Source organism: Pogoniulus pusillus, chromosome 19 (assembly GCF_015220805.1).
Source record: "Pogoniulus pusillus isolate bPogPus1 chromosome 19, bPogPus1.pri, whole genome shotgun sequence".
NCBI classification, from domain to species: domain Eukaryota; kingdom Metazoa; phylum Chordata; class Aves; order Piciformes; family Lybiidae; genus Pogoniulus; species Pogoniulus pusillus.
This window is the reverse complement of record NC_087282.1, coordinates 3,689,493-3,708,416: the sequence shown is the minus strand read 5'-3', so window position 1 is coordinate 3,708,416 and position 18,924 is coordinate 3,689,493. Positions and strand designations below refer to the sequence as shown.

The 18,924-nt window shown below is 47.4% G+C and overlaps 1 protein-coding gene across 1 annotated transcript in view; it reads right to left on the bottom strand.

Annotated features, from left to right (window-relative positions):
* The window catches only part of BRWD3 (bromodomain and WD repeat domain containing 3), a 75,275-nt gene that overhangs the window by 22,481 nt on the left and 33,870 nt on the right, over window positions 1-18,924 (bottom strand). Inside the window, exons 13-23 of the mRNA XM_064158979.1 lie at window positions 16,207-16,311; window positions 14,413-14,566; window positions 13,583-13,717; window positions 11,467-11,595; window positions 10,360-10,585; window positions 9,817-9,987; window positions 6,964-7,147; window positions 6,415-6,508; window positions 5,153-5,302; window positions 2,778-2,854; window positions 1,286-1,463 (exon numbers count right to left, since the gene is read on the bottom strand). Coding sequence (XP_064015049.1) covers window positions 1,286-1,463; window positions 2,778-2,854; window positions 5,153-5,302; window positions 6,415-6,508; window positions 6,964-7,147; window positions 9,817-9,987; window positions 10,360-10,585; window positions 11,467-11,595; window positions 13,583-13,717; window positions 14,413-14,566; window positions 16,207-16,311 — 1,603 coding nt within the window. The remainder of the gene's footprint in view (window positions 1-1,285; window positions 1,464-2,777; window positions 2,855-5,152; window positions 5,303-6,414; window positions 6,509-6,963; window positions 7,148-9,816; window positions 9,988-10,359; window positions 10,586-11,466; window positions 11,596-13,582; window positions 13,718-14,412; window positions 14,567-16,206; window positions 16,312-18,924) is intronic.

The following is an 18,924-nucleotide window of genomic DNA, read 5'->3' as shown; positions in this document are numbered from 1 at the left end:
CAGGAAGGCTGAGGAGGGACTATTGACAAGGTCTTGTAATGACAGAATGAGGAGGAATGGGCTTGAACTGGCAGAGGGGAGATTGAAAGTAGATGTTAGGAAGAAGTTGTTTGCAGTGAGGGTGGTGAGACACTGGCACAGGTTGCCAGTGATCTTCAATCACACTGGGTGCTTCTGTTCTCCACACACTCCCTGGAGGTGTTCAAGGCCAGGTTGGATGAGGCCTTGAGTGACCTGTTCTAGTGGGAGGTGTCCTTGTCTATGGCAAGGAGTTGGAACTGGCTGAGCTTTGAGGTCCCTTCCAACCTAAACCATTATAGAATGGTTTATGTGATTATGTGAGAGCAGGGTTAGACTGGATCCGAGGACATTCTTCAGTATGAGGGTGGTGAGACTCTGGAACAGGCTGCCCCAGGGGTGTTGAAGGTTAGGCTGGATGAGGCCTTGAGCAGCTGAGTCTAATTGAGAGGTGTCCCTGCCCATGGTGGGGAGGTTGGATTAGACTATCTCTAAGGTTCCTTCCAGCCTAAGGCATTCTAGGATTCTAGATATCAAGGCACAACAAATGCTGCAATGTCAACCTTGGCAAACCTCAACTAAACAGCAGGGAGTAAGAGATGTTCATTAGAAACAGAAGATGAAAACATTCCTTGCATTTCTTTACAAATATTCTAAACATCTCCTTTAAAAAATAACCCAAACCCACAACTTGGAAAAAGCAATCTGACAATGCAGATACAACACAGAGTGTTGTGAACCTGCAACACAACCAGCCTGGACTAAATCCAACCTGTAAAGAGCTTGGACTTGGAAGAGAACACACCACCTGCAACACAACTACCTGCATGGAACCTGAAAGTACATCTAAGTCACACAGCAGCAAAACAAAGACCACAATTACTCTAGGTTGGGACAACAATTACTCAAGGTTGAGGCCACATCCTTGGAGCCCCCAGAGCTGACTCTGCATGACCCTGGGCAGCTTGATGCAGTTGGAGGTGTCCCTGATGCCTGCAGAGGGCTTGGGCAAGATGACCTTTAGAGGTCTCTTCCAACCCAATGCAATCTGTGGATCTGGAACCACAATTCCTGTATTTATCCCTAGGTTTTTTCTGGAACCACAATTCCTGTATTTATCCCTAGGTTCTTTTTCACTGCATACTTCTTAGTGAAACACTTTGCTTTGAAAACAACCACTCCCCCCAAAAATGTACATTCATGAGGATAAAAAGGCAGTAAAGAAGTACAGTGAAAAAAGGCACTACAAAAAATGAAAGCTGCTGACCTTTTTTCTAGGTTGTTTAAGTTTCCTTCGTTTTGGCTCCAGTCCTTTGGTTCCCTTCATATTTTCATCTTCAGAACTACTACAGATTTTGCGAGCTGCTTGCCTGGTTTGTCTCTTTGGAGGCTGCAGATTGATTCCAGCATCTGCTGTCCAGTCTGAATATTCACTTGATGAATCACTGGAGTGATCATAAAAAGTTGTAAGAAAGAACAGCAGCTCAGTTTTCACACACTAGAGTGAAAGGTCCATATATTCAACCTGCCCTTTCTTCTGCTTATGTGGAACAGATGTCAAGATCAGCAGAAAATTCCATTCTCCTGTGAGTTTAAAGTATATTAATGTGTGTGTTTAAGGAGATTATTTTATCAGTTGTAAACTCATGCTGGACCTAGGCTGATAGCTATTTTCATACTAATTACCTCACTGATCCTTAGACTTTGTAAGAAGTGACTGCACAAACTGCACCAAAACTCAGAGCACTCTTCTAAAAATACAGCTCTGAGTTGTTTCATATGCAGGAAACACACAGAGAGTATTTGTATGAGCTAATCTATTCACCAACGACCTGGATAAAGGCACAGAGGGCACTGTCAGCAAGTTTGCTGCTGCCACCAAGCTGGGAGGAGTGGCTGACACCCCTCAGGCTGGGCACCTGGACAGGCTGGAGAGCTGGGCAGGGAGAAAATGAACAAAATCCAACAGGGACAAAAGCAGAGTCTTGCATCTGGGAAAGGAGAACCTCAAGGACCAGCAGAGGTGGGAGACTGGCCTGTTGGAGAACAGCTCTGGGGAAAAGTCTGTGAGAGTCCTGGTGGGCAACAGGATGACCATAAGCCAGCAATGTGTCCTTGTGGCCAAAAAGGCCAAGGGCATCCTGGGGTGCATTAGAAGGGCTGTGGTCAGTAGGTCAAGAGAGGTTCTCCTTCCTTTTTACTCTGCCCTGGGAAGGCTGCATCTGAAATATTGTATCCAGTTCTGGGTCTCTCAGTTCCCAGCTCAGTTCCCTCTCAGCTCCCAGAAGGACTTCAGGAACTGCTTTAAAGAGTCCAGCACAGAGCCACAAAGGTGCTGAAGGGAGTGGAACATCTCCTTTGTGAGCAAAGGCTGAGGGAGCTGGGGCTTGGAGCTTGGGAAAGAGGAGTCTGAGGGGTGACCTCATGCCTGCTGGTAAAGATGTGCATGACAGTGTCAGAAGGACAGATCCAGGCCCTGCTCAGGGATATCCAATGACAGGACAAGGGGGAGCTGGTGCAAGCTGGAGCAGAGGAGGTTCCATGGGAACAGAAACAAAAACTTTGTGAGGGTGGCAGAGGCCTGGAGCAGGCTGCCCAGAGAGGTTGTGGAGTCTCCTTCTCTGGACAGATTCCAAACCTGTCTGGACATTGCAGTCCTGGGTAACCTGCTGTGGGTGACCCTGCTTTAGCAGAAGAGTAGGACTAGATGATCTCTGGAGGTCGCTTTCAACTCCCACCATGCTGGGATTCTGTGATACCTGGAACTGCTTTCACTCTGCCAGGCTGCCACGGGATCATCCATAGATGCATCACTTGTGCCAACAGTCTCATCCTCCTGGATTAGGTGGGAAAAACAGAAAGGTTTCACTTTGGGGCCATGTTTCAAAAGTCTCACATTTGTTTGCAAGATGACTTGACTCATCTGAGGAAAGCTTTGTATTTAAGGACTGGGTTAGCTTTAAATAAGTTTGTACCTTAATTATTCTAGAAGGATATGTGATTTTTTTTAATGGTGTCAGAACTACAGAGAGGTTTTATTTCTTTGTTCAATAAACTTCAGTGCCAAGTGGGCAGCTTTTTAGCTGCTCTGTACATCCAGTGCATTTAACAAGTGGCAATGTTCAGTGTCTTTTTACTTGGCATGCTTCCTTCCCAGCTCTGTTTAACCTGGGATATTTTAAGCTCTCCCCTTGCTGGGATCAGTGATTAATACCAATCCTCCAACTCCTCCAAGAGCAGCCTACAGCCCAAATCAAAGTGCTGAGTATGACCCAGAACACACATGCAAGAGGAAATCCCAAAATAGCAGGTGGTTTAACACAACCCAGTTAAATTTGCTTCAGAATGTTTCCCATTTCCAAAAATACCCAACCTGGTTTTAGTTAGTTTTGCACACTGTACTGCCATTGAGGGAAAGGAGCCTCTGCTCCCCAAGATCAACACACCACAGTCAACACCACACATTCAACAGCCTCAATGAGCTGAGTGTTCCTACACAGAGAGCCTTAAGGGTAAGGATTAGGGTTCCCTGTTTGTGAACAGGGAATCTATTTGTGCTGGTTTGAGGCTAATTGCAGCATCTTAATGAGAGAAATTAGATCATTGGCTGTGAAAAGAAAATAAGAGTGATGTCTATACCACCCATTTGTTCTACTGAGACATAGAAAGACAAGAAACAATAACAGTCAGTCTCTGGCTGCTGCTGCCTGCTTCACACTATCTCTGCCTGAACTTGGGTAACACAACCTTGGCTCAGGCATAGACAGTGTCACCAGTAAGTTTGCAGATGACACCAAGTTAGGTGGCAGTGTTGATTCAAATGAGGGTAGAGAGGCTCTTTAAAGGGACTTATATAGGCTAGACCAAAAGGCCAACATTAATGGGATGAGTTTCAAGAAGGTCAAATGTCAGGTCCTGCACTTGGGTCACAACAACCCCAAGCAATGCTACAGGCTTGGGGCAGTGTGGCTGGAGAGCTGTCTGGCAGAAAGGGATCTGGGGGCTCTAATAGACAGGAGCTGAATATGAGCCAGCAGTGTGCCCAGGCAGCCAAGAAGGCCAATGGCATCCTAGCTTGAGTTAAAAATGCTGTGTCCAGCAGAAGCAGGGAGGTGATTGTCTCCTTGGACTTGGCTCTGGTGAGGTCACACCTCAAGTGCTGTGTTCAGTCTTGGGCACTGCAATACAGGAGCGATGTGGAGGTGCTGGAGTAGGTCCAGAGGAGGGCAATGATGCTGGGGAAGGGCCTGGAGAGTAAATCTGATGAGGAGCAACTGAGGGAGCTAGGGAAGGTTACTTTTAAAAAGAGGAGGCTGAGGGCAGACCTCATTGCTGTCTACAGCTACCTGAAGGGACACTGTGGAGATGCTACTGCTGGGCTCTTCTCATAGGTAGGTGGAGTCAGAACAAGGGGGAATGGCCTCAAGCCAAGGTTCAGATTGGACATTAGGAAAAACGTTTTTCACAAAGAGAGTGATCAGGGACTGGAATGAGCTGCCCAGGGAGGTGGTGGAGTCACCCACCCTGGATGTGTTTAAGGGCAGTTTGGATGTGGTGCTTGGGGCTGTGGTTTAAGGTGAATCTTGCAGAGCAGGGCTCTAGGTTGGACTTGGTGATCCTGAGGGGCTTTGCCAACCTGCATGTTGCTGTGATTCTGTGATTCTGAACTAATCATTTCCTTCTTCTAACCTCTTGCTAGCTTTTCAGAGCTCTCCCTGCACGTATGGGGGATCCTGAGACAAGGGAAGGGGGCGACAAGAAGGTGGGAGGTTGGTGGGGATCCTCTCTTGGGCAGTCTGGCTGTTTGGGAAGGGGTTTTGTATTTCTGTATCACTTTTAACTAGTACATAATTGTAAATATCTATATATTACATATATGTACAGACTCATAGAATGGTTCAGGTTGGAAGAGACCTCAAAGCTCATCCAGTTCCAACCCCTCACCACAGGCAGGGACACCTCCCACTAGAACAGGTGGCTCCTATGTGCTTGTAAATTGCGCCACGCTGTAACTACAGCTTCATTCCTTAACTTCCATCCGACTGAGTTAGTCTGGTGAACTCCTGGCCGTGTGGGGAGGGGGAGTAACTCCCAAAGCTGCACACTACTGGAAGGGTTGTTTGCTGTATCAGACCTCTGAGGAGCTGTCTGATTCCTCCCGGCTGCGTGCGGCTTGAGCGGCTCCCTGCTGGCTGTGCTCGATGGTGGAGCGCGTCTGGTAGGCGTGCTGGCGTTTGCGCTGGTTCCTTCTCAGAGACCTCCCGCTCCCTGGCTGGTAATCGTTCTTGTAGCACAGGAGGGACAGAAAGGACAAGGTTAGAGATTTAATCATGAGCTACACAGTTCACAGTTGCCTCGTTGAGGTGAGTGCTGTGTCCCAGGGTATGGATAGTAGGTCAAGAGAGGTTCTCCTGCCTCGCTTCTCTGCCCTGGTGAGGCCGCATCCAGAGTACTGTGTCCAGTTTTGGGCCCCTCAGTTCAAGAGGGACATAGAACTGCTGGAGAGAGTCCAGCACAGAGCTACAAAGATGCTGAAGGCAATGCTACATCTCTGTTAGGAGGAGAGCCTGAGGGAGCTGGAGCTGTGCAGCTGGGAGCAGACTGAGAGGTGACCTCAGCAGTGTTTATAAATATGTGCAGGGTGAGTGCCAGGAGGCTGCAGCCAAGCTCTGCTGTGAGGACAAGGGGCAATGGGTGAAAGTTGAGGCATAGGAAGTTTCATGTAAACATGAGGAGGAATCTTTTCCCTGTGAGGGTGACAGAACCATGGAACAGGCTGCCAGGGGGGTTGTGGAGTCTCCCTCTCTGGAGATATCCCAAACCTGTCTGGATGTGTTTCTGTGATCTGGTCTAGGAAGTCCTGCTCTGGCAGGGCAGTTGGACCGGATGATCTTTGGAGGTCCCTTCCAGCCCCTGCCATTCTGTGACTGGGTGATTTTGTGACTCTGGAATTCAAAAGGATAAGGTTCTTCTACCCACTCGTGGTCTGCTTCAGTGCATGTGCAGGTGTGGGGCTTGGCAGAGTATCAATTTTACTCTTTGAAGTAAGAGCCTGAGAAAGGAAGTTATGGAGTTTCTGGAGAAGATAAAAGCACCTCTACTATTTCTCCTAGTTTCCACAAGTCAAACTGAACACCCACTGTGGCTCCACTTTTCATTTCCCAGCCTCTTTCCACTACTGCAGCCTTAGGGAAAGCGATCTACCATTGCTATCTGCATATTAGACTACAGAGACAGACAAATCAGTTGCAGGCGAACAGAGAGACAGAGAAACATCACTACTAATCTTCTCAATCACTTAACCAAATGGTGTCTGGGGGCTTTGTTGGTCTTTTTTCCAGCTACTGCTCAGAACTGCCCCATAGTCAGGTTGTCTCTGGGAGTGCACTGACTCACCCGTTGCAAGGTGTGGGATGGCTTCCTCTTCTTTTCAACTGTGTATAAACTGATTTCAATTTCACCTTTGGCAGCTCGACATTCTTCCTGCACCCTAATTATACACAGGAAACATCCATTTCATTCAATAAATCATGAAATAACTTGACAGCCTCATTAGCAGACACATTCAAATGCTTTAGGTTCCTTTGCTCTAAGAAAACGGTGCACAGGTCCTCCTAGATGCATCCACATAAACTTCACTCCTGGGAGGCACAAGCTAAGGAAGTAAATGTTAGCTGAGCATGCATAATTATTTTTAAGTAAACTGAAAGGTATCAAAATAAGGGTTTTAATTACGTTTCAGGGAAATGTGGTATTTGAACTTCTGAGAAAAGGCTCAGTTGTGAAGAGAAGGAATTACTGTGCTCAGCTACCCAGTGGAGGCTGCCGCTGTAACCCCAGTACAAATTGCAAACAGGCACACAAAAAAAGGCCAAGATGTTGGTGGAAAAAATCCTTTTTAGAACTCAGCAGAGGTGTATGGAAGTTCATAACTTAGCTTCTTACTTGCTGATGCCTGGAGGAAGCTCGTTCACCACGACCCTCCTGCTCCATGCCATGAGATCTCTCTCAGTTGCCATCTGACTGCGGGGAGCGTTGTTGTGCATCTGCCGGACCCCTTCAATCTGGCCGCTTCTCCGGAGACCAACGTTGGGTGGGGATGAAAGATCCAGACCTGGACTTCGAAGAGCTAAGGAAGAAAAAAGATTTCTTTTTCCTTACTTGCTTCTATAAACCACCAATGAAATCCAGAATTTAAAGCTTAAGGACTGCAAGGAGATTCTTTTCTGGTGATAAACAAACCCAATTCTGTGCTCCACCTTTAACATTTTTGGGCTGCAGGAGATGTGTAAAGCTACAGTGACATCACTGTGCCTTGCTGTGTATGAGGCCAGCAAAGAACATAACCCATGAGTAAAGTTTTAAAGGCCCTTAAGGCCACATCTGGAGTACTGTGTCCAGTTCTGGGCTCCTCAGTTCAAGAGAGACAAGGAACTACTGGAGAGCCTCCAAACGAAGGCCATAAAGATGCTGCGGGGCCTGGAGCATCTCTCTGATGAGGCAAGGCTGAGAGCCCTAAGGCTGTTGAGTCTGGAAGAGAGCAACTGAGAGGGGACCTGCTCAATGCCTATCAATGTCCTAAAGGATGGGGGGCAAGAGGATTTGGCCAGACTCTTTCAAGTGGTGCCCAGTGCCAGGATGAGGGGCAATAGGCAGAGTGGAACACAGGAGGCTGTGGAGACTCCTTTTCTGGAGAGATTCCAAACCTGCCTGAACATTCCAAACCTGGGCAACCTGCTGTGGGTGACCCTGCTTTAGCAGGGGGTTGGACTTGATGATTTCTAGAAGTCTCTTCCAACCCCCACCAGGCTGGGCTTCTGTGGCTTTCAGATCAAACTCTTGTCAACTGTTAAAAGGCTCTGAAATCAAAAATCTTAAACTCCATAGAACAAAAAAAAGATGAGGCTGACATCTGAAATAATAACCTGTTGCAAGGCTTAAGGTTTCTGTACCTCCACTTCCTCTGTGTTTTATAATACTTATCTATTGTGCCAAGGGCACTGCTCCTACTCAGGAGGTAGCACAAACAAAATGGTGCCACATGGTCAGGAGAAAACACACTTTGGGACACTAGATGAGACCAACCAGGCTGACTTGGCAGTGTTAGGTTAGTGACTGGACTCAATGACCTTGGAGGCCTTTTCCAACCTTAATGAATCAGAATCACTGCCAGCATTGCCTTTATGTATCTCATCATTTGGGAATGCATCAACAGAATCCCCAGACGATTAACTAAGGTTAACTGCATGAATACTTTGCATTCACAGCTGTGTAAACCTACATTACACAAGAACCCCACTACTTAAATATGAGTTTTTCCTACATACTCTGATCAACCCACACAAATGGGCAGCTGATGCAGCCAAGTGCAAGTTCTGCAAGGTAACTAAACTTTGTACCACTCATGTCTGGCAGTTCCCTTTCATACAAAGACAGGGATATGGCAATGAAATGGACAACCAGGATTTCACAACAGAAAAGAAAGAAAAGACTTCTTGTGAGCTGAAGCTGGCCTTTAGGCCACATTCTTGTCAATATCACTTTATATCAAAGCAGAAGTGTGTTTTCAGCCTTTTTCATCAACATTTTTTCCCCAATCCTTCCTGAATTCCAAGACAAGCAACTTCAAATCTAGCAATCCTAATGAGCTTTACCAGGAAATCTAATTCAAACATGTGCCATCAGTCATTTAACCCAGAACTAATTGATTAGCAGATGTAAATCTTTCAGGAGCTGGGGATGACTTGCAGCACAAGCCAACAGCATCTGCTCCCTCACATCAGCTGCACTCCATCAGCTGCTTCAGTCAGCTGTTCACATCTGAGTGAGCTGGCTTTCAATTTTTAATCAGTTTGTGGATGAAAAATGAAATCACAGTAGCAGAACACTTACCCAGAGAATTATCTCAGGTTTTCTAAGGAAACACTAAGACAGAGCAGACATTTATTTTCTAAACACTGATGCTCAGCCTTAGCATTTGCAGTGCAACAGGAAGCCATTAGGCTGTCACAATGCTGTATTCCACTGACATTTTCCAATTCTATCCTGTTACACTGAGGTTTGTTTCTCAGGAAAGGTTTGTAACAGCAGTAATTACAGTCTAAGGGTTGGAGTTAATGAGATACAGCCCAGTTGCAGTACTGTGCGCCCTCAGCTACACCTTCAGCTCTTAATTCCTCTGCTAGCCTTTGCTGAATGTCCAACTGCTCCACAGAGGTCAACAAAGTGTGTAAGAACGAGAGAGAAAAACATGCTGAGGTGCTGGAAGGTGTCCAAAGAAGGGCAGCAAGGCTGGTGAAGGGCCTGGAGCACAGCCCTGTGAGGAGAGGCTGAGGGAGCTGGGGGTGTGCAGCCTGCAGAAGAGGAGGCTCAGGGCAGAGCTCATTGCTGTCTACAACTACCTGAAGGGAGGTTGTAGCCAGGTGGGGGTTGGTCTCTTCTGCCAGGGACCCAGCAACAGAAGAAGGGGACACAGTCTCAAGTTGTGCCGGGGGAAGTATAGGCTGGATGTTAGGAGGAAGTTGTTGGCAGAGAGAGTGATTGGCATTGGAATGGGCTGCCCAGGGAGGTGGTGGAGTCACCATGCCTGGAAGTGTTCAAGAAAAGACTGGATGAGGCACTTGGTGCCATGGTCTAGTCGACTGCATAGGGCTGGGTGCTAGGTTGGACTGGATGATCTCGGAGGTCTCTTCCAGCCTGGCTGATTCTATGATTCTATCCTCAAAGACAGCCTCAGAACTTAGCCAACACATTGTTATTAGTACCTCACTGTGCATTTTTACCTAAAGGGACACTTACCTCCGTTAACAGAGTGGGATCTATTGAGAGGAGGGTTTGGAAGAGTTTCTCCCTCATTAATTAGTCTCAGGTCTTGCTCCCTCTGCAGCTCTCGGATCATTCCATCGAGGATACTCTCATCCTGGTCATTAGTTTGCTGCCCGATGACTTGTTCGACTACTTCGCCATCACCTTGACAAGAAGATAGTCACAACCACTCATAAAATGATTCTCTTTCACAACCACTCATAAAATGATTCCTTTTCAATTAATGCTTCCAACTGTGCACCATTATCTGTCTGCTCTGGAGGACACCCCGTCACCAGCAAGCTTTCTGCTTGCATCTCATAAATGGAGGCAAAGTTTGAAAAAGGAGTTAAAATAAAAGCCTAAAACTGCAGATCACAAACAGAATATAAACACAGACCCTTGGACCCTGGGGGGTCTGGGGTGGTGAAAAGCTCAACATGAGCTGGCAGTGTGCACACAGCCCAGACAGCAACCCTGTGCTGCTGCTCAGTACCATGCAGGACATGCATTATGCAGGAGTTTTGGCCAGCATACCATTAGCTACATATCCCAGCTGAGGAATAAGCTGTTCATCCTTGCAATTTTCCCTCCCTGGTACCAGCCTCTGGAATCTCGTGGGATGAGGATTTCCATCGACATCCACCAAGAATGGAGGAGGCATAAGATGTGGAGCCTGTTGAGTCTGCTCATCCAACACGTAGTTGTTGGCGTCGCGGATCAGCGGTCGGTAGTCCGTGTGGAAGAACATCTGATCTGGAATCTGCAAGGAAAGCCATTTGGTGAAGAAAGCAATGGCCATTTGGAGTGGCCTCCATCCCCACAAACCACACCTCCCACCCTGGGCATCACCAGAAGAGATCTTATGACACAGAACAGATCTCTACCACAAATGATGCAAACATACAGTAGAAGATGTCAGCAGAGGTGAAGAGACAGAAGTTCATGGCTTCGGTCCTGTCTAGAGATTCTCTTGCCTAAACCTTCTTGATTTTTCCCCTTGACTCAGCTCTTATGAAACTCCACCACCAATACTGCATCTAGGTCTGGTGTCCCCAGCAGGAGGAGGACACAGCTGCTGGATCGAGTCCAGGGGTGGGCCACAAAGATGATTCAAGGGCTGGAACAAATTTCCCATGACAACAGGCTGAGGGAGTTGGGGTTGTGGAGTCTGGAGAGGGGGACCTCAGAGTTGCTTTCCAGTAGCGGGAGGGGTCCTACAGGAAGGCTCCAGAGGGACTTCTCATAAGGGTGTCTAGAGACAGGACAAGGGGGAATGGTTTGAAGCTGAGGAAGAATAGGTTTAGACTGGATCTTAGGGAGAAGTTCTTCAGTACAAGCATGGTGAGACTCTGGAGCAGGGTGCTCAGGGTGGTTGTGGATGCCTCCTCCTTGGAGGTGTCTAAGGCCAGGTTGGATGTGGCCTTGGGCAGTCAAGTCTAGTTGAGAGGTGTTCCTGTCCATGGAAGGGAGGTTGGAGTAGGTGATCCCTAAGGTCACTTCCAACCTAAGCCATTCTATGACTCTACGAAACAGCAACTGCTACTGAGCCAGCAGCAGGGTGAGGGAATGACCTGTAACACAGCTACCTCTGAGACAAAACCAAGGCAAGACACAGAAGAGTTTAAAATCCATTGGACTCACCTTTTCATAATATTTATTGCATCCAAAACCAAACAGCAGCAGATGTCCATGGGAGTCTGTGCAGGCAAAATGCTGCCCATCTGGTGAGAACTTGCAGTCAAAAACAGCTCCATGGCCTTGGCCCTCGATCTGTGTACAAGCACAGAGTATTCTCTTCACTGCAAGAGCTTTACACAAGTTTCACCGGGGCTCAACCAAGGATTTCCCTCTAATTCTGTGTAATTTCTCATCTTGCTCCAGACTGATTTACATGTACCATATTTACCACTTCATTATTAAAGCTTCACTGAAGAACAAAATAAAACCTGGCATTTTTATTTCGTCCTGAAACTTTAATCTGTGTTGTGAAATAACTCCCTAGAAGTCTACATTTTATGTTAATGGCAGACAGGGCAAGCTTGCACCAAAGATCTCAGACATATTGGCTCTGTAGGAGCAGGTTTCCCAGCCCTATGTGCCAGAAGGCCAGCTTAGGTCCTGGAGCAGCACAGCTGCCTTGGCTCAGCACTGCAGCCAAACCAACAAACCTGGCACTGGGCACCTTAAGATAAATGTGGCAATTAAGATAAACATGGCACAGAGCCAACCATGCCATTCCCCAGCCCACAGCACTCTCTTACAGCACACAGCCCAACTGCTTTTTGTTGCTCTGCCTTGGGAGTCACTACAATCCTTTTGGCAAAGGAAGTTTGGCAAGAGTCCTGCACCTGGGGAGGAATAACCCCCTGCACTAGTACAGGTTAGGGATTGACCTGCTGGAAAGCAGCTCCATAGAGAAGGACCTGGGAGTGCTGATGGACAAGTCCACCATCAGCAAGCAATGTGCACTCATGGCCAAGGCGGCAAAGGGTCTCCTGGGCTGCATTAAGAAGAGCCTGACCAGAGGTCAAGAGAAGTTCTCCTCCCCTTATACTCTGACCTTGTGAGACCACATCTGGAGTACTTGGTCCAGTTCTGGGCTCTCCAGTTTAGGAAAGACAAGGAACTATGGGAGAGAGTCCAGCAGAGGCTACAAAGGTGCTGAGGGGACTGGAGAGGCTGAAATGAAAGGGGATCTGCTCAATGCTTAACAACAGCTGAGGAGTGGAGGGCAAGAGGATTGGGCCAGACTCCTCTTGGTAGTATCCAGTGGCAACATCAGGGGCAGTGAGCACAAACTGGAGCACAGGAGGTTCCATCTGAACATGAACAAAACTCCTTTCCTGCCAGGGTGCTCGAAACCCAGCTCAGGCTGCCCAGAGAGAAAGGTTGTGGAGACTCCTCCTCTGAAGAGATTCCAAACCTGCCTGGACATTGCAATCCTGAGCAGCTTGCTGTGGGTAACCCTATTCTAGCAGGAGGGTTAAACTGGATGATCTCCAGAGGTCTCTGATGGGATTCGATGGTATAACCATGCCCATACAGAGTAATAAGATTCAGAGGTAAGAGACCCCATTGTGCTAGTTTGAAGCTAGCTGGGATAGCTGAGAGGAATGAGATGATAGGCTGTGAAAAGCAAACAGTGGTGATGTCTGCTGCACGCATAGACTTGCTGAGATGGATAAAAAGAAGAACACAAACACAAGTAACAGAGTTGCTCTCTGGCTGCATGTACTTCTCTCCTCTAACCTGCTGTCTGTTTAACTAGTCTGTCTGCTTCCTAACCCCCCTGGCCAATGCTCCAAACTCACCTTGCATGTGAGGCAAAGTCTGCGATAAGGTAGAGGGGTGGAAGGGTGGTTGGGAGCCCCTCCTGGGGACTCTGGTTTCTGGGAGGGCTGCTGTGTGTCTGTATTACTTTTAATCTCATCTTTTTCTGTCTATAGCTGTAGATATTGTAGCTATCTGCTTGTATATTGTGCTAAGCTGTAAATAAAAAGCTTCATTCCAATCTCCAGCTCAGCTGAGTCCAGTCTGGGTGATTTCATAAGAGTGGGAGGGCAGGGAACACCCATGAAAGACTTGCTGCTGCACTTAGGATGTGCAGACCCAGACTTAGTGAAGAGTGTGGGGTTTTCTTTCTGATGTGCAGAGGTTTCCCCTTAATCCTGTTGCCACACTGGCCACAGCAAGCATACAATGAAATCTGCTTTTGCCTCACCATCAAGCCCCCAGGCCCTCCCCTGGTCGTTCTTACCATGTTGAAGTAGTTGCGAATTTTGGTTCCTTTGTCTATGTCCCAGACAAAGATATTCCCATCGTGGCCTGCTGAGAGGACAATCCTCTGGTCGAATGGATGAGCCTCCAGAACGAAAACTTCATCATCATGGCCCTGCAACGAAAGCAGGGGAGGGGAAAAAGCAGCAGTTCTCCATGGAGTACCTCCAAACGTGCTAGGATTTGGCGTGAGGGTAACTCAGCTCAGGCAGTCACCCACCACAGGGCAGTGGGACACTCAACAGGGAGGCAGTTGAGGCCCCATGCCTGGAGATATTCAAGGTAGTTGTCCCATAGCTGGAGATATTCAAGGTAAGGCTTCACAGAGCTCTGGGCAACCTGTTCTAGTAGAGGATGCCTCTGCTTGCTGCAGAAGGGGTTGGATTGCACAACCTTTAGAGGTTCAATCCAGAACATTTCAGGATTCAGTGAACTTCCTGGATCTGAAGCTAGAACTGCACTTAGTCAGTTCTTCTGTCAGAGGCTTGGAACTGTCATTACCCACTCTGTGTGTGCCTCGGACTGCAGCTCAGCAGAGGTGGGATGGAGAGTGATAGGGAAAAAAGGAATCAGCAGCAAGGAACAGCTGCAACCCTGTAAACTGGTGGCCTTTCAAAGGGCTCCTCAGCCAGCACACCAGGGTTCAGCAGCATTTTGGTCCTTAGCTCCTTTCCCTGTGATACAGACCACAGACAAGCCAGGAGGCACACTTCAGGACAAAACACTTCTCCTCAAAGGGAATGATGATGCAGTTTAGCCTCAGATCAACTTCAGAACTGAACTATAAGCATTTGAGATGATTTTACTCACAGATAAGCTATGCAGAAGCTGCCCCGTGGATGAGTTCCACACTTTGAGAAGGAAATTGTTGACTGCAGTGATGACAGTGGCATCATATCTGTCCCAGGCCACCATAGTAACCTTCAGTTTAGTCACCTTGTCCTCCCCAGATGCTACATTGTTTCTAAAGAAATCGATAATTTAAAGAAGAAATGGAGCAGTAACTACACATGGAAACATTTAGCAGTGCTAATTCAGTATGAAATTAGGGAGAGCATGGCTGCCACCGCTGTGGCTTCTGGCTAAAGCAGGAGAATGCAAGAGAGTGAAAGCAGAGGCAGGAGAATGAAGGATGGGGAAATCAGACAAAGAAAATATTCAGTGCCACTAAGATTGATTGAGTTTTACTTCATTAAATAAAACAAATTTCTCTTCTGTTCTTGAGTGATCATCCTCATCTACCCCAATCCTTTCTATTCAGCTCTATTAATTTCTTTTCCTCCAAGACATTTTTCAATATGAGTAAACTCTCTAATAACCAAGAACCTTCTAAATAAACCCAGATCCTACTTTGTCAGATAACATTAAATATGGAACCACAGACCTGCTGGAGCGGGTCCAGAGGGCCATGAAAATGAGCAGGGGGCTGGAACAGGCTGAGAGAGCTGAAGTTGTTCAGCCTGGAGAAGGCTCCAGGGAGACCTAGCAGCAGCCTGCCAGTACCTGAATGGGGCTACAAGAAGGCTGCAGAGGGACTGTTTGCAAAGGCCTGCAGAGACAGGACAAGGGGCAATGGATCGAAATGAGAGAAGAGCAGATTTAGATTGGATGTCAGGAACAAGTTCTGCAACACTGGAACAGGTTGCTCAGGGAGGTAGCTGAGGCCCCATCCCTGGAGACATTCGAGGTCAAGCTCAACAGGGCTCTGGGCAACCTGCTCTAGTGGAGGATGCCCCTGTTGAGTGCAGAGGCAGAGGTTGGACTGGATGACCTTTGGCGGTCCCTTTCAATTCAAACCATTCCATGACTCTATGATTGCACTGAATTTCTCCACCTCTGCTTTTTCTTACTGTGCACATTCAATTAAGAGGCCACTGACAGAAGTCCCTTTAGGATCTCAAAAAGAAAAGCTTGAAATCCAAATTGAACCTGAGAACCAAATCACTTTTTCCTTGTAAACTGCAGGAGAAATACAATCTTAGATGTGCTGGATATAAATATGAGCACAGCAGCATATGATCTGTGAGCTATTACTAAAACCTTTTCCATCCTTTCTTCATATGTAAAATACTAAATAGCCCCCAGTGATTAGAGAAGGGAACTGCCAATGTCTTACTGTTTTCTTTTGAGGGTTCATTAACCATGTAACTTAACAGACAGAGCCATGGAATTTCAAAACATAAAAAGCAGGAACTCAAATTTACCCAAAATAGAAGTAAATGGTTAGTATTCAGTACCAAAATGCTAAGCAATGCTTAGCAGCAGCTAAAGGGCAGGTCCCAAGAGGATGGGACCAGATTCTTTTCAGTGGTACCCAGTGACAGCACAAGGAGCAAAGAGCACAAACTCCAACACAAGAAGTTCCACCTAAACATAAGGAAAACAATCTTTTCCTGTGAGGCTGCCAGAGTACTGGACCAAGCTGCTCAGTGGGCTGGGGGAGTCTCCTTCTCTGGAGAGATTCCAAACCCACCTGGATAGGATCCTGGGCAACCCTGCTTTAGCAGTGGTGTTGGACTATGTGATCCCCAGAGGTCACTTCAAACCCCCACCACGCTAGGATTGAGTGTGTGATCTTGTGAGTTCTGTTTCTGTTTCACTTACCCTGTCATTTTAGTAGCCATATCCAGGACCACACTCTTCCAGTCTTGCTGATGATAATGCCATATCCTTGCTGTTCCATCTCTGCTTCCACTGACAAATCTTAAGCTAAAAAGAAAAGAAAGAACAAAGAAGCAAGCATGAGATTCTGAATAAGCCTAAGGCACCACTGCTTTTGGTTTAAAACCCACAAGCCCATCTTAGGATTCTACTTTATTGCTATTCAGTAGCTTTGCTGCAGAGTTTTCTTGTCTTTGTTGTTGTTGTTGCTGGAAGGGGCCTCATAGATCATCACTCCAACCTTCCTGCCATGGGACTCAGCTGCTCAAGGCCTCACATTTCTCTTCTGTTCTTGAGTGATCATCCTGATCTACTCCAATTCTTGCTATGCAGTTCTATTAATTTCTGCCATGGGACTCAGTTGCTCAAGGCCTCATCCACCCTGGCTTTAAACACTCCCATGGAGGAGGCATCCACAACCTCCCTGGGCAGCCTATTCCAGAGTCGCACCACCCTCCTGCTGAAGAACTTCTTCCCTGATCCAGTCTAACCCTGCTCTCCCTAAGCTTCAAAGCACTGCCCCTTGTCCTGTCTCCAGACACCCTTATGAGAAGTCCCTCTGCAGCCTTCCTGTAGGATCCCTTCAGGTACTGAAGGCAGCTCTAAGGTGCATGCTAGAGTCTTCTCCAGGCTGAACAACCCCAGCTCCCTCAGCTTATCCTCACAGCAGAGGTATTTCAGCCCTTTGATGGGTTTTGTGGCCCTCCTCTGGACTGGCTGCAGCTGGTCTGCATCTTTCTTATGCTGGGAACAGCAGAACTGGAGGCAGTGTTGGAGGTGGGGTCTCAGCAGAGTGGAGAACCTCTTCCCTCATCCTATAGCTATGTAATTATGATAATTGTGAATGGAAATAAACATCCTTAACAGCAGCATGGGCCTGCTAATTCCTGTGGCAAGAGCATTTAGGAGCTTGGCAGAGGATTGCCATTCACCTTAAGAAGGGTCACTACAAGCAGTAACTTTTCTGTTTCTCTGCAACAAAGAAGCAGACGTACACAAGCACACACAGAGCTGGAAACGCAGACTGGTGTCTAACTCCTCCTCTCACTCTGTGTATGCCCACTGGTGGGTGTGTTTAACAACCCATAAAACAGCCACAAACCACTTGCACAGGAAACAGGCAGCTCCAAACCACTGGTGAGCCAACAGCACACCCAGCACAGGAGCTAAAATGTATTTAATTAATTCCCCCCCCACCCCAGCACTTACTCTTTACATTGTTTGTGTGTCTCTGGTCTAAAGAATGTAATTAAAGGACAGTGAGGTTACAATTTTCCTATCAGATACTGCAGGGGACAAAAGAGTTTCTACCCCACCACATTAATTACATTTGGCTACAGCTAGCAGATGGCCTTGGCCTGACTTCAATGTCGTAATTCATACAAGCCTCACATTCCCTTTTCAATGACATCAGCAAATCTCTTGAGCTGTGGATGGTGGCTGCAAAGCTGCATGCCAGGAGTCTAACATAAATTATAATGCATTAACTCAGGGGGAGGGTGCAGACAGAGAAGGGAAATACCCAAGTTGAAGACAAGTAGGTAGCCCCGGCTGGGAAGCTGAGCATGAATGTCTCCACTATTAAATCCCCCCCTTGTTTAAAACAATCAAGCATCCAGCAAATGCACTGAAGCACAGCATCAGGCTTTGGCTGTCACTGAAACCATTTGTGATGAGACTTTCTGAAGAAGCTCCCCTGAACTCATTCATTTTGCCAGGACAGGCAACATCTTTAAAAGCAGATGCCATTTATACACTGCCTTGCTGTGAAAAGGCAAGCCTGGGCCATTTGATTTAAGTCATTCTTTCACCTTTGCAGCTTCTCTGATCTGAATGTTGTCATCATGGTGCTTGTGACATTTATTTTTACTTCTTTGTACAGAAATGAAAAGGAAGTTATTACTTCTCCATTAAAGGCATCTTTATAGTCAGTGAAAATTACATGCTACCTGATCTAATACCCGCAGGGAGAAACTCTTCTCCCACACCTTTGGAAGCAACTCTTAGGACAATGTTAGCACAAGGGGATGCAGGGGCTGGAGCACCTCTGCTGTGAGGTGCTGAGGGTGTTCAGCCTGGAGAAGAGAAGACTCTGGGGGGACCTTAGAGCTGCCTTTCAATATCTGAGAGGAGCCTACAGGAAGGCTGCAGAGGGACTTTTCATAAGGGTGTCTGGAGACAGGGCAAGGGGGGATGGTTTGAAGCTGAGGGAGAGCAGGGTGAGACTGGATCTGAGCAAGAAGTTCTTCAGTAGGAGGGTGGTGAGACTCTGGAATAGGCTGCTCGGGGAGACTGTGGATGCCTTCTCCCTGGAGGTATTCAGGGCCAGGCTGGGAGAGGCCTTGAGCAGCTGAGCTGAGAGGTGTCCCTGCCCATGGCAAGGGGGTTGGAGGAGATGATCTTTGAGGTTCCATCCAACCTGAGCCATTCTATGATTCCATGACACAACACCACCAGTGCCTTCCCCCACCACTTCACACAAGTATCTGAGAGTACAGGTGCAGAGCCACTTTTGCTGGAAGGCTCCTACTTGCCCACATCCCTTAAGCCTTGTGCCAAGCACAATAAGGAACAGGAGCAAAAGCTGCCAAAAGCCCAGGCAGGTTCTGATGTTGATCACTGAGCAAAGCCTGCCACGTCACCCTCCAGCACAGCCAGGCT